The sequence below is a fragment of the Micropterus salmoides genome, unplaced genomic scaffold, assembly GCF_014851395.1.
Source record: "Micropterus salmoides isolate LMB-PRFRI ecotype aquatic unplaced genomic scaffold, ASM1485139v1 Ms_hic_scaffold_11, whole genome shotgun sequence".
NCBI classification, from domain to species: Eukaryota; Metazoa; Chordata; class Actinopteri; order Centrarchiformes; family Centrarchidae; genus Micropterus; species Micropterus salmoides.
Genome location: NW_024040152.1, coordinates 4,613,850 through 4,629,936, shown reverse-complemented (window position 1 = coordinate 4,629,936; position 16,087 = coordinate 4,613,850). Strand labels below are relative to the sequence as shown.

At 42.8% G+C, this 16,087-nt stretch overlaps 1 protein-coding gene across 1 annotated transcript; it reads left to right on the top strand.

The window, feature by feature from the left end:
- The first annotated feature begins 384 nt into the window (after positions 1–384).
- Positions 385–15,677, top strand: prdm1a (PR domain containing 1a, with ZNF domain). The gene is made up of 7 exons (XM_038710518.1): positions 385–596; positions 3,913–4,248; positions 6,524–6,643; positions 7,898–8,150; positions 11,697–12,787; positions 13,063–13,191; positions 13,307–15,677. Exons 1-7 carry the CDS (start codon positions 570–572, stop codon positions 13,901–13,903), a joined length of 2,553 nt encoding a protein of 850 aa, XP_038566446.1. The 5' UTR covers positions 385–569; the 3' UTR covers positions 13,904–15,677.
- Positions 15,678–16,087: the final 410 nt, after the last annotated feature.

Here is a 16,087-nt window from a genome sequence, read left to right as displayed (position 1 = left end):
CACACACACACACACACACACATATGTTGTTTATCCCTTTCAAGCTGCTAACAGACATTTCCCTACACACACACGCGGGCGCGCGCACACGCACCATTATCAACATCACGGAAAGAAAACTTTATTTTGATGCAGAAAAAGTTGTTCAGTGTGTGTGTGTGTGTGTGGGCGCGTGTGTGTGTGTGTGTGTGTGACTCATGGCCCCAGGTGAAAGCGCTTGCTGTTGCTTCTTCATAATGAAAAGTGTGTTTGTGTGTGCGTGCGTGGAAAAGAGGGAGTGAGATGGGCGGACCCATGAAGGAGGGATAAGGACCGTGGGGGCGTGGCTTGGGGAGAGAGCGAAAGACGGCCCTCTTTCCAACTAAGTCAGAGGGATGTTGATTTTTCAGGCAGTTGAACACAGGACAACGAGTGGATCATACACTCAAATACGCGCACTTTAACACGCTCAGCCCAGTGTGGAGTATCAGCGCTCGGAGCGGGACGTACGGAGGGGAGATCTGCACCTGTCCTACACTCACGCTCTATCCTCAGACAGACATATACAGAGGATCTGGCCGGTAGTTCCCATGTGTGGATGGGATCAAAGTCACACGGTGAGTACGGAGCAGCTCGTTGACAGCTTCAAAAGATCAGTTTATTTAAAAAAACAAACAAACAAAAGAACTCCTTTTGTTTTAGACTTCTTTTATTTTATATAGCCTATTGTTTTACATTTTCCGGATTGTCAAATTAAGTAAAATTTAAAATTTTAAGATTCAAATTCATCTAGTTGTGAGGTTGTTTGGCTTTTTTTCCCTTCTTTTGTTGCTTATTTCTGACGGGGAATTCAAAGAGTTTTTTTTATTTCTGGCTTGAGCCGAGTTCTATTTTCTTCTCTTCATGCTGCTAATGACGTGCAGCAGTGTTTTTTGCACTTTTTTTGGATTTAGTTTAGATTCGAAGCGCTGCTTGGAGGTGTTTTGCTTTGAGTGAGGGTGAGGTTTTTCAGCACCTCAGTTGGGATTTTAAGCTTCATTGCAGACATTAAGCAGTTTACACATGGATTGTAATGAACGCAACTGGACACAGACATGAACATTGTTTTTTGTCAGAATAAGTGTCCTCCTTTTTATTTAGAATTTGCCTTTTTCCACTTGGATTTAAATGAGAAAGTGTGATGTCTCATTGCTGTTTTCCCCTGATATGTTGTTAAACAGCTCATAGTTTCATATTGACATGACTTATTAAATTGCAACTTAATTTGAAATTCCTCTGACTGTGTACAGACAGCTTTTGTATTTTCAGTTGGTCTTGGCATGTGCAATAGGTGAATTGTTTCTTGGTTTTTGGTTTCACTATTAGTTTTCAATGTTGCAGCTGTTATGCAAAGAGGATTCTGAGTTCTTATGAGAGCTGAAATATTGAGAAACATTTCCATATGTGAGCAGTTTTTAATGTGCTTCATTTAAATGACAAATAGAGCAGAAACTGTTTTGCTGGTCAGTTCTCTGTGGGAAAAAGTGTAGCCGCTCTTGGGGAGAAATATATTTTCTTGCTGGAAATATCATTTTACAGTTCTAACAATGGATATTGTGGGATTAGAATGTAATTTGAATTATTTGCTTTGCTCCTGTCTAATGAGTTTTACTGCGAAAGTGAGGATGCAGGCGATGTTTGAAGCAAAGAAGATCAATTTTTCTTAATGATTTAAGATTTTTAGGTTTTGGTAGTATTTTAATAATTTTAAGTGCCTTTTTTTTACAAGTTTAGAATAAAAAAAGTCAGTTGTGTGATTTGCAAGATCTCAAAAAACATCAAAATGACTATAAATAAGAAGAGCTGATAAGGGTCTGGACTTTTTTTTTCCAGTGTGTGGTTCCTAAAAGGGAGTCCAATGTGAAAATGTAATTTTGTATTTTCTAAGAATCACTGGTTGTCTGTAACCAGAAGTGATTTCAGTTCATCTCATTGTGTCATTACTTGTTGCTGTTTGGAGGAAAACTTGGCTGTGACTTGGATGTGAAATCATTTTCTTTCTTGCGGCTCCAGAAGAATTCACAGAGCTGAGTGTGGTCACTAAAGATCTGCTGCTTTCCGCTCGTCTGCATGGGACGAGCAGCATGTTTGTCCCTGTGTGGATTTCTGACTGTGTGTGTGGGGGATTTGGGTGGGATCACGTTTGAAGTCTTGTTTGCGCTGCTGTGGCCCCCCAAATGGAAAAGTTTTGGCGCTCCCTTCCTCATTGCCCCCCCCTAACCATTAGCAACACACACACATGCACACACGCTGGGAGTTGGGATGATTTGCCGGTTCCGCTGCAGTGCCACTCTGCTTCCAATTTTAGCTTCATTCAGACACAGACGCCGTTTCCTTCCTCTGTCTTCAACCCCAGGAAGAGACGGGGAGGAGGCGGGGGGGAGACAGAGGGAGGATACAGAGGAGTAAATCCACCACATTGTTGGGAAAACTTAAAATTTCTCTGACACATTGAAACTTATAACTGTCTGAGTTACATTTCTGTATATACTTTCTGGATAAGGAGTAGTCTTATACAGAGAAACGGACAAAAAGACAAAGGATATATGAAAAGTCCATTTACTTTAGAGATACTGACTTGAGAATTGCAGAAAGAGAGAGAAAGAGGACACAAAGAGAAATGCGGATAACCTGCAGATAAAAAGACTCAGACTTAATGTTAAATGAATCACTTTGTCTCTTTTTTAATAATTGTTCATTTACAGCAAATTTGGATTTGATGGAAAATGTTGCTGACATTCATTGTTCAGTATTAGTCTGATGCCTACAAGTGTCAGAGTTTATTTGACTTTATTATTTTATGAAATACATCAGTTTGAAAACTAAATTCTTAATATAATTAAGGATTTACATATTTGGAAAGGAGCATCATTCCACTGGATCACTCTGAGACACATGTCTTCTATCAGTTCCTCTTTCTCATTCTCGTTCTTTGATCAAAGTCTCCTTTCTCAGCCTGACTCATCTTAAATTTTACCTTGTGGTTTTTATAGCCAAAAAAAAGGAAAAATAAGCGAGAAATCAATCAGTTAAATTAAATTTTCAGATAGAAAACAGATAGTATTTCTTGTTACATCTGAGGAGAAGAGAAAAAAACAACTGAACGTCAGTTAGTTTGAATTTACGAATAAAATGTTTTACGGTGCTTGGTTTAGAATCTTTTTGCAAATAATTACCCCATTATAATATTTATTATTATTGTATTAAATTTAAGTGATTATCACTAGTCATGAATGAATGCAGATTTTAGTCCTAGGTTTTTATATTTCTTTAATTGTTTCCCAAATTTGTTCATGTTCTGTGTAAATGGTTGACAAGACAAAATGCTTCCGGTCTGTTTCTAAGTGTGTGTGTGTGTGTGTGTGTGTGTGTGAGTGAGTGAGTCAGTAGTTTTAGTCAGATCCCCCCCTGAGTCACCCCACATAATAATCACAGCTCTTCCTCTTTATTCTCTCCCTCTGCATCCCTATGTCTTTTTGTCCCAATCCTTTTCTTTCTTTACTCGTTTTATCTCTTATCTTTTTCCTCCCACATCTCCATTCTTTCTTACTTCAGTTATCATTTTTCCACTTAGTCCACTGCCTCTGTCTCTGCTTTCATCTTTTTCTTACTTTCTTTCTCTTTCTTCTTTTCTTCTTGAGTCCCCTTTCTCATCTTCACCTTTAAAAAAAAAAAAAAAAAAAAGTCAGTTTGCTCTCATGTTTCTTTTTCCTCCCTCCTTTCCTTCGTTCCTTCTGTCTTTCCTTTTTTGATTCTCCACTGTTCTTATCTTCTCTGTTCTTCCCTCAGCCCCCCTAAAATATTGTTGTACCTTTCTGAGTTTTCATTGGCGGAAATGTTTAAATAAAGGAAATAAAAAATATCCCTTTTTTTCTCTCTGTTTATGCCAAGCAGGCGACCTCTCATAGCTCGGCCATGTTGACCAGTGAGGGGGCGCACACCGTGGAGCAGGACGACACACACCGTGAAGCCAAGATGGCCTCAATCGCCAGCCCAAGCTCTGACGGAGCCCAGATGATGGCAGACACAGACATCGACATGGAGATGGACATGGAAGACGCAGACATGACCAGATGGACAGAGGCAGAGTTTGAGGAGAAGTGCACATACATTGTTAAAGACACACCATGGGAGGCGGGGCCAGACTGTGACACCATGACATCAACAACCAGAGCTGAGGCATCACTGCCCCGAAACCTGGCTTTAAAACACCCGGCTGACAGCAAGGAGGTCAGATTCAAACACACACACACACACACACACACACACACACACACACTGGCAGACATGCTAACTTTCTCTGCAGTCTCAATTTCTCTGCACACTCGTGAGTCAGATGTGGGTCATGTAATGAAGAGGGGGTCGTGTCTCATCATAAAACTTCACACACACATTACAGAGGAATGTGCATGTGAGTGGGCGTGTGAAACGCCTGAAGCAGAATTAAAGCGCACACACACACACACACACACACACACACCGTAACAGTGACTTCATCAGCTCTCATCTATCCATGAAAACTCATTCATCATCTGAGAAAATGGTGAAGGCCTTATCACAATTGTGTGTGTGTGTGTGTGTGTGTGTGTGTGTGTGTGTGTGTGTGTGTGTGTGTGTGTGTGTGTGTGTGTGTGTGTGTGTGTGTGTGTTTCAAACCCCAAAGACTTCATTTTATTCTTGTCATTAAATTAGCTGCAATAACTGTCCCATCTGACAGGGGGCACAATAAGGCATCTTAACAAACACAATACCTTAAAACTGCCTCTGTCTTTGTCTGCTGATTTTAAAGCTGCTTAGTGACATTTAATGAGGCTATAATGTGAACTTTGACTCTCAGATGCCTCAAATGTCAAATCTGCAGTGGTCTGTAAGGTTTATGTTCTTTAAAAATGAAGCTTAACTTTATTCAGGTTGTCTTGAAACTCCTGAAAGACTTTGTTTCAGTCAATAACTGGTAAAATAACAGTTGACTCAATGGTGATAATAACTGCATCAATCCTGCAGTTATTGATTTTAGAGATCAAACATTTTAGTGTTGAGGCTTGAGGTTTAGTTAATCTCCTGCAGTGGATCTATACAGTGTTTTCCAGATCTATACAATGTATTGAGAAAAAAAGTGCATGACTGCAGGTCAATAGGTTGTGACTTTGGCAATTTTGACACTTTGTGAGTTTGTCTGTAAACTTAAAATGGCGTGATCACATAGATTTTCTCATCAGGGGGCTTATCAACAGGAAAGAACCAGAGAGAGAAGTGTGTTTTGTTTACGAGCTGATAGGCTATCAGCCAATATTTATCTGGACCGAGAGAGGAAGAAGGGAAAGGCTGAGGATGGGATTTTGGCACTCTGATCAAAGATTGAGTTTTGGGTCAAAGAAAGAGAGGGAGCATTATAAAAGTCTGTTAATAAGTTAAAAAGAACTCTGGTTACACACACTTGTGCACACACACTTATGTATGGTCCTAAAGAGGGAAAAGGGGAAGGGGGGATTTCCCTTGTCACCAGGGGTTTGGGAAAGATGTCTGTTTGTGTCGGTTATGCATGAAGGAAATGTGTGTGTGTGTTTGTGTGTGTGTGTTTCTCTACCGTCCACGGCTAGAGCCTGACGTCTTGTCGCCACATAATCCCTCTCTTTTCTCTTCTTTCTCTACTTCTTTCTCCTCCTCCTCCTCCCATTTTTTGTTCTTTGATTGAATCAGACAAGAAGAAGAAAAAGGAGAAACAAAAGTTTTTTTTTTTCTTTTGAGTATTTGAATGTTTCCCCCCGAAGCGTCTGAAGTGGCTGCAGTTTTGGTTTGATGTGGCGAATAGTGGAGGTGTGACGAGAGAGAGAGAAAGAGATGTGAAAGAAGAGATTTTACAGTTTTTCTCCAGACACACACACACACACACACTCCAAATGAACTGAAGTGTGAAGTTGGTTCATTAATCATCGTCTGTGACAGCTGATTGATAGAGCGAGTCTGTGAGTCTGTATTTGTACATACAATAAGACTTAATTAGATTTAATGACACATATGACTGATGGATGTGCACAACTGCATGAAAACACACACACACGGAAATCTACGACAAACCATGTGGTCAAAAACACCTTGTTTCTCATGTGTGTTATCACAAATGATCTTTACATGCAAAATTCTTGCATCTTAACAAGATACCATCTGGTGTTTTTAAGACATTAAAAGCCAGATAATAGATTGACTGTTGCTGTGTAATCACACCACGTTGATTGATGCTTCCATGCCACTTGCTGACGCTGCAATACCGCACTACAAGCATGTGAATCACTGTGAAAACACATCAAAAGAACAAAGAAAGTAGTTTTAAACGATTGATTTCATGATGATTTTATTGGTTTAAGAACTCACCAGATTATTTCCTGTTGAGAGGCTAAAATTAAGTGTGCAACAATCTTCAGGCGTCATATATCACACACAATCCACTTCAAAGACCTCCTCGATCTTTTGTCTAACCTATCTCTGTGTGCGTATCTTCATGCAGGTGGTCGGCGTGTGCAGCAGGGAGTACATCCCCAAAGGAACTCGCTTCGGTCCCCTGGTGGGCGAGATCTACACGGCTGACAGCGTCCCCAAAGATGCCAACCGCAAATACTTCTGGAGGGTGAGTACACAAACACGTACGTACACACACAGACACACACACTTCCTCAGAAGCCGGCGGGACCCCTTCCTGTGACGTCACATATGTCGACAGTCAGTCAATGGAACAGGAAACTGGGCTCGCTGTTTTTCTCTGTGTGTGTGTCTGTGTGAGAAAGAGAGATGGAGATGTGATGTCACATTCACACAAATAGCATGTCACACTGTGGTTCCTGTAAGTGTACACACACACACACACACAATTCAACAGAATACACTCCATCACTACCGGTAACTGACAGTGAGAGTACACACTCTCACAAACCACCTACCTGACCAACGCCTGTGTTGTGTGTGTTGTGTGTGTTGTGTGTGTTGTGTGTGTTGTGTGTGTTGTGTGTGTGTGTGTGTGTGTGTGACTTGCATGAAAAGAAAGACTCACTATGCTTCAAGCCACAAGCAGGCACTAAATCAGAAAGGTGTTCCATTCATGGTCATATCTCACTTTCTCACGCGCCCATGCACGCATGCAGACCCACACACATATACACACTCTCTCTAAGTCAAGAGAAACGAGAGATAGTTAGAGAGTGAAAGAGAGAGGCAAGGAAAGGGGGAGGAGAGATAGAAAATGAGTTTGTCCTTCCTTTCTCTTCTCAATATAAAAGAGGATCTCGCCACTCTGTGTGTGTTCGTCCGTCTGAAGGAGGTGAAGGTAAAGAGAGGGACATGGTGAGAAATGAATGGATGGAGGGACGGAGAGAGGGATAAGACAAGAGTAATAAGATGGTTGAATGTAGTGTGATTTATATTAAAACTTGCACTTAGTTTATTATCTATTACTTATTTACACGTTTACTTTTTTGTTATTGAGTTAGTTAAGATATACAGATGTATTTATTTATTTAGTCAGTTAATTACTTCCTCCAGTTATTTAGTTACTGTTGTGGCCAGTAACTCACTTGGATTGTGAGGCAGTTTGTCAGCCAAGTGAAGGAAGGGAGGAGAAAAAGAGAGGAATTTACATATTAAAGATTATTAAAAATATATACTTTTATTTCTTTTATTGAACTGAATTAACTGATTTAGTTTTGTTAAAACTTATATTCTATCCATTTTTATCACAAACAACTGTAAAAAGGTGAAAAAATAAATTGAGGAAAAATTTAAATATCAGTTTTTTTCCTGGTTAAATTAACTACAATAAATCTTACCATTAAACAAAAGAAATCATAACTTTAAAATCTTACAAACATTTCTTTCTTCCTTGCTCCAGATCTACGAGGACAGGGAGTTCCATCACTTCGTCGATGGCCTGGATGAGACTCGCTCTAACTGGATGCGGTACGTGAACCCGGCCCACTCCGTGGCTGAGCAGAACCTAGCGGCGTGTCAGAATGGCATGGAGATTTACTTCTACACGGTAAAGCCCGTTCCGGCCGGCGCTGAGCTGCTCGTCTGGTACTGCCATGACTTCGCCCGACGTCTCCACTACCCACCATCCGGAGAGTTGATGATGCAGAAACTCAGTAAGTTTTTTTTAATCTTTTAATGACCAATACGGTTGATGAGGAGCAATAAGGACATTTATGAATCTGCCTTTTTTAAGAAGATATAAATGGAATATAAATTAGTTTCTTTAGTTGAATTATTTGGCATCGGAGGTCAATATTGTGTATGTTTTCAATTTTGAACAGATTGTTGTTACTGTGAAAGAACAGGCTTTTGTTTTAAATGTCTGCGGCTCTGTGCTGCTATCTCAAAAACATCAAATCAATAGGCAGTGCTGGTGTGTGTGTGTGTGTGTCTTGAACGTGTCCTGTCGCCGCACTTAAAGCCTAACAGTGTTTTTGAGTGTAGCTATGTCTCCTTCCTCTCTGAACGTTAGCCTGTCATTATCTCACACACACACACATACATAACACACAAGAGTACAAGACCAACAACCTTTCATCTCTGTCAGTGCCATCGTTGTATTTTGTGTGAGTGTGTATCTGTGTGTGTGTGCCAGTGACAGTGTAATTACACAGACAGGGGGATATGGCCCCTAATGCCACGGTCTTACACACTTAAAGACCCGCTTTTAACATGAAAGCTCACACACACAACCTTGCTCAACCTCAATAAAAGGAGCAGAGACAGTTAGTGTTTCCATTTTATGAGGAAAACATCTAAAAGTGAGTGTCAGATTTCTGCGTCCTCACAGAAAAACAGTATTAATCTAATCTAAGTATTTTTGTATTCTATAAGTCTTTTCTTAACCTTTTAATTGCAAAATGAATCCCATAACCATTAATGTCAACCCACAACCCAAACCTTTTAACTAACATCATAATTGACTAAATTATTTTTAGATGTTTAGCAGGGAGGCAAAAGACACAAATATGGACACACAGCACTAAAATTCACCCTACATACACATTCATGACACAGCAGACTAACTGCACTTATCCACTTTAGTTGAGCTGATCAAAGAGAGAGCACGCTAAGAGGAAAACAAAGAGAGAGAGTGGGAGCTCAGGGGTTTCCAGGTGTGACTGCAGGCTAATAGCAGTGTTAAGGTGGCAGAGGAATCGGCAGACCCAGCCTGGGCGACTCCACTGCCCAGTGAAAAATGCGCATGACCTGGGGGAAAGTGGCAGGAGGCACCCTCTGCCTGACCCCCACCCCTCTCTCCAGTGTGTGTGTGTGTGTGTGTGTGTGTGTGTGTATACAGTATATGTGTTGTCTTTAATTAGCTTCCTCTGTCATTTAGGCCCCACAGGCTCATGCTGACCTGCAAGTGACTTGAATATTGCAGTATAAAGACACATACCTGCACTTGACGGCTATTTTGTCTACAGAGCTATAAGTTTCAGCTTACTTTTTTTTCCTGTTCGTTCTGATGAGCAGACGTTCCTAAAATGAGTACAACATTTGACTGTTGGTGTGGCCAATTGGAGTTTTAGCTCTACAAATGCTGTCAGAAACAATCTCATCAGTTAAGTGAAAACAAGAATACCACAATCTGTCAAAGTAACGTTAAAATGAAAGCCAGTTACAAGGGCAAAAGGTAAAAGAAGAGGAAGCTACTCAGATGAATCCTAGTGGTTGTTCTACCACTGAAAAAAATGCAATCTAGTTATTGAAGTTATCTTTTAAGTCTCTCTGATAGAATCTGTATCCTGCTGCTTTCAGCGCCACCATATTTGTTTTTTGTTTGACATCAGAGGAGACACATTCAGGTCCAATTATCAGATACTACTCATTAGACTCAAACCTTGAATAAGGATGTGTCTCACTATTCTATCCTGGTCCTTTTTTTTTAATTATACTGTTGTCTGCATAGTGTTTTTCTCACTGGTTATGGCTCGTTCCAGTGCAGTCATAGCAAAACCAGACGTGTGTGTTGACATCTCCATTTGTGTGTGTGTGTGCGTGTGTGTGTGTGTGTGTCTGTGTGAGAGAGCAAAATGACTGAGAATGCACCTCAGTCTCACTCCTTCACTTTCTCTTCTTTTCTTCTCTCAATCTTTTTTGTCGCCAACGTTTAGCATTCTTTAAGTGTTAGCACCTAAAAGCACCTGTCATCTGTGTGTGTGTGTGTGTGTGTTGTGTTCAAAGACAAAAACACTCTCTCTTCTCTCACACACACACATACAAACAGGCACAAGCATGACATGCCAACACATTCACACCCACTCTTTTCATCTCAAACACATGCTAGATCACACACACTGCATGTGGGTGTGTGTCAGAGTGTATCGGCCATTTGCCCTAATATATTTGCCACTTGAAAAGACTAGAAAGAAGGTGGAGGAGGGAGTGCTAGAGGTATGGTCGCACTTCCCACCCCCTCTGTTGACTACTTGAACTTCCTGGCAGAACGGCCGTGTTGACAGATTGATATCTCCAAGATGGCGGCCCTGTTTGTTTTCTGGAAAAGGGAAGGAGAGGGGAGGTGGAGGATGGCTAACTGATAACCTCAATGTTTACACAATGCCACTATACTACTCATTCAAGGGTCATCAACTCTGTGTGTGTGTGTGTGTGTGTGTGTGTGTGTGTGTGTGTGTGTGTGTGTGGGCAAATCAGGGGAGTCCAACAAATTTCAGCAGTGCTGGCACTTAGGATTAACTTTGACAACCTCCATCTCTCACACACACACACACACACACACACACACTCGCCTCTGGGCGACCTCATGGTTAAATGTTGACTGGGCAGTAAATGAGCTTACAGATAATAGACTGCGGCGCTTCAAGGGTCTGTCTGTGGCCATTTAACAGCCGAGATGTGCTGCTAGCTGACTACACAGGGCTTTTAGAGTGTGCGAGTATGAGCTCTCCTCCTAATCCACTCTTTCATCATCCAGAGGAGACAGTAGGTGTGAGTGACTGAGGTGGAAGTTCTCTAATCTAACCTTTGACCCGGAAACAATAGCGAATTGCCTGGAAAATCAGGAGAGTAGGAGATTGATCCAAAGTGTGTGCGTGTGTGTTCTCCAGAAGTGGAAGAGTCAACAAATCAGATAGAGGCCTTTGTCTTCAGGCGCCTCTGTGTGTGTATCTTGTCACACGGTGTGTGTGTGTATGTGTATGTGTATGCGGAGGGCAGGTGGAGGCCAAGATTTTTCAGAGGATATCTTTAGCAGGAAACTTTCCATCAGCCCTGTCTGTCTGCCACCATTTTGATTTTATCTTGATTTTATAGGCGCACACACACACACACACACACAGATATAAACACACACAGTGGCCAGAGGCAACTGTCACGCTTCACTTCCTGTCTTTTCCCCTCGCCCCTCACAAATCGTTCATCAAATCTGTCACCTTAATTGGCCCACCGAGTTACTTACGGTATTCCTTAACCCTGTGACACACCCACACACACATCTGCTGAAGAGAACTGTGTGATCTGCAGAGGCTCAATCTTAAAGGGATTGAGTATTTAAATTGTTAAGTAGAAGTCATGATTTCAACTTAAAAAAAAAAAAATTAGTCATTTATTAATCGGCCGACCGGGAGAATCACCGGGGGCCGATCTTTCTCTGGTGAACTCCCACTGACCTCTTTCCTCTCTCTCTGTCCATTCAGAGCAGTCTCTCTTGGAGGTGAAGCAGCAGCAGGTGAGCAGTGAGGAGCGTTTTGTCGAAGCCTCCAGCCTGTCTCCCATCACAGTCACCCCCACCCCGCCCAAGAGGGAACACAGTGTCCTCTCCATTCTGCATGGCACCAACAGCACCTCCTCGTCCTCGTCCATGAAGAGGGAGCCCAGCCGGCCGCTTCCCACCCGCCCACTCTGTGCCGACAGCCCTGAACGCCCCCTGTACCCTCGTGCCCTCTACCCGGCTCTCAGGCCACACCCTCACATTCCTGAAGACTTCCTGAGCCACAAACCTGGCCAGCTTGCTTACCCCACGACTCGATCCCCTGGCAACCAGTCTTCAGCCACACCCAGCCCATCGGCGAGGAGCAGCCCAGACAGCAGCCCTCAGGGGAGCCCCTCGGGTCCGGTGCCATCCCCAGGTAGTTTCTACCACACGGGACTGGGTTCCTACCCCGGTTACTCCCCACCATCTGCTCCCCTCTCCTCATCCTTCTACCCTCCAGGAGCCCCCTATTCACGCTACCTGCTGTCCCATCACTACCCTCTGCCTGGTGGTGGTGTCCCAACCGTAGGAGGAATCTTTCCCAGGATGTACCCCCTATACAGCAACCTCCTGCCCCCACATGTGCCCATCCTGCCCTCCGACACAGCTGGGAGGCGCTTCCTGATTCCTGACCCAGTCCATCCCTCGTCCATCTCTGCCCACAGAGACTTCCTCCTTCCTGGGCCAACCAGTGCCTTCTCAGCTGCCACATCTCTAAAAGACAAAGCAGGACCTCACCACCCTTACTCCGGGCACCATCACCCACACAGACCCACCCACGCCCCCTCCAGCAGCTCCCCAACAGCAGGCACAGCACCTTCCAACGAGCGGGTGCCCACCAAGCCTACCTCAGCCCTCTTGGGCAATGCCAGTGAGCATGATGATGAGGAGGCCATCAACTTGACCAAGGTGAAGCGTGGCGTAGGCTCAGCAGGGTACAAGGCACTGCCATACCCGCTGAAGAAGCAGAATGGGAAAATCAAGTACGAGTGCAACGTGTGCAGCAAAACCTTCGGACAGCTGTCGAACCTGAAGGTGAGGCTCAAGATGCCACCGAGTTGTTCCATGTTTGGCTTTTAAAATCATCTCCACTTGTTCGATTTACTGCCTTATTGTCATTCCATTCCTTAGTACTGTGAGGATTACAGTTTAATCATTAGACCACAGAGCAGGTTTAAAGCACAAAATGGAGTGTCATAAAATGCTTTTTAAAAAAACACATCACACAAACAGAACCTATTGACAACTGTCCTTCCATCAACATAATCAATGTGCCTAAGCAGATTTTTTTTTTTTTTTTCGTCACGCAGGTTCATCTTCGTGTCCACAGTGGAGAGAGACCTTTCAAATGTCAGACCTGTAACAAAGGCTTTACACAGCTGGCTCACCTACAGAAGCACTTCCTGGTCCATACTGGGGAGAAGCCACATGAATGCACGGTAAGAAACTATGCTGAAGATGATGCACTGAGCTGACAGATGAGTTAATAACTAGATGATTGGTTGGTGGGTTGTTACTAGCTGCTGATATAAATTCTTTTGTCGCTTCTTCCAGGTTTGTCAAAAGCGCTTCAGCAGCACCAGCAATCTGAAAACTCACCTGCGCCTCCACTCAGGGGAGAAGCCGTACCATTGCAAACTCTGCCCAGCCAAGTTCACCCAGTTTGTTCACCTCAAGCTGCACAAGCGCCTGCACTCCCGCGAGCGTCCACACAAATGCCCCCACTGCCAACGCCACTACATACATCTGTGCAGCCTGCGGCTTCACCTGAAGGGCTACTGCCTGGCAGCTAACACTGGCCCTGGCAGCCCAGCTGTCTCCAGTCAGGCAGCATTGGAGGAGGTGCAGCGCGCCAATGAGGAGATTGAGCGCTTTGATGTCAGTGAGCAGCTGGAGCAGCTGCAGGGAGGGGTGGAGGTGGAGGCTATGTTGGAGAAGCAGATCTTGGGGATGCTGTGGAGGGAGACCGACATTAAGTCCTCCAACTTCCATCCACACCACAAGGGCGGCGCCACCGAGCTTCTGTCTGCAGGTTATCGTGTATACGATTCCCCGAATGAGACATCAGTCATCAAGATGCGGCGTAGCAGCCCCATCCTACCACTTCCTGCCAACCTCACCATCAAGCAGGAGTCAGAGGATCACGCTTAAGTGACCTTTAAACCCAAGGGACATAGAGTCAAGACTGCACGACTCAATGCGGACTGGCTTGCCAGGAGCAACATTTGTAAATAAATGATTCTCTACCTGGTTGTCATCAAGAGTGACGTCATGAATACACCAGGTTTTCAACTTATCAGGGACTCACGTACTCAGGGCTGAAGAGACACTGTCCCATGACTACTTAGCCGTTTCAGCATTTATTTACTTAGAGACAATCATCCACCCAGGATTTATCTTTAATGTAATTAATATAATGCTATTATCATTATTGTTGTTGTATTATTTGTTCTCCATTTTCAAATGTCTTTGTTTTGTTGATCAATTAGTTGTTATATAACCTCCTTAATTTATTATACTTTTTATTGTTGTCTTCAAAAGCAATAAGTGGAAGGGATGGTTACAGTGACGGGTGAAATCAATGTAAAATACTATTTTTCTGTCTGTTTTTTTTTTTTTTCTCTAGGTGGCCATTTCTCTGTAGTCACTCTTTCTATGCCTATATCTGTCCCAAATCTCTGAACAATAGAATCAGGGGTGTCCACTCTTCAGGGTTTTATCTATTTAAATTTAGTCACCAATATAGCAGGTTAAAAAGGGTTGAAAAACTTGCCAAAATACGGCACATAAATTTGTTGATTTAGCAAGAAGAGCTTTATTTCAACCCTGCTTGATAGCTTCCCTAAAGTATGTTTGTGTCCTTTTCTGATGCCTTCTTAATTTAAATGAAATAAAAAAAGGGCATTTTTTGTATATTTTTCACAACAGTTACCTCAGTGTGCATGTGACTATATGACTGCGTGGGTTTATGTGTGTTTAAAGGGACAGCTAGAGACAGGAGCTTTGTATTTATTTGCGTTCTGCTACTTGAAGAAGGAGAAGAAGAAGAAGAAACCAAACTGAACTAAAGTGCAGCTCTTCATGTGGTCCAAAGGAGCGGCTCGGCTCGCTCAACATGTAGCACATAATGGACTTGGGAGGCTGGCTAGCCACCCCCCTCGTGCCTCCTTTTGTTTTATTTTTCTACAACACTGTCAACTCCCGATAGGGAAGTGAACATCCTCAGTTTAAGGGATTCTCACTTGACGCTAGAAACCAAAGTTCACGTGGCTTTAATTTCAAATGCACACCAAAAAAGAGGAAAGGAAAATCAAAACAAGGGAAGATGGACTTGAGGAATCAAAATGCTGAAGAAGGGAAGATATACTGTGGGCATATGATGAAGTGTTTGCTCTTTAGCTGTGGTCTCTCTTTTTTATGTTTTGTTGTTGTTCTTGTTGTTTGTTAATATTTTGGTTGAGAAGCAATGGCCCCTTCTTCAACCCCACCTGCCCACCATCTTGTTAATGAACTGGCATACACCAAAGCACCTCGGCCTTCTTTTATGCACTGGCCCCCCTCCTCCTACTTTATAACTTCAGTGCCGATGCTTGCACCATTTACACTGCGTACAGTATCAGTGAAACTGGTCATAATGACATTAAGAATGAGCTTAATGTTACTAAAGCAATTGTGATTTTCTGCAGCAGTTTTACATCAACATCCTCAATTCTATACAGTCGCCCCTGCCCCCGCTCTGTTTCATTATCTTTCTCCCTAACTAACGTTCCACCAAAGCGTCTCATTCTCTGATCAGAGCTTTAACTCCAGAGGAAAATCCCCTAAAGGACTGTCTCTGTTTACATTCTGGTTTACATAGTTATTTATGTGCAAAAATGTCAAAAAGTGTAAATTATGATATAAATGTTCACTGCTCTAATCTAAACCCTATGGCTCTGTGTGTTCTGTTGTTGTTTTTTTCTTCTTTTTGTGTGTATTAGTATAATGGTCATCTTAGATAATTATAGACACTCCTGTTGCACCTACGGCAACTTACACCTTTATCAATTACTCAATTGTATGTTGAGTATGGCACATATTTTCTGTTACAGCATCGTACAATTTCTACCCGAGCAGAGGCTTAATCGTCCAGAATTAATGCTCAGGGTGAAGTTTTACTTTCATTCCTACATAATTTGGTCAGAGATGAAACCCATCAACTAAGAATAGTAAATGACTATGAGCTTTAACATGGCATTCATATCATATTTTATGTACACAGGCCCGGGTCTAGACAACATGAGGCCCTAGGCAAGATTATCTTCACGGGCCCTCCTTACTTTGTATGTCTCTATA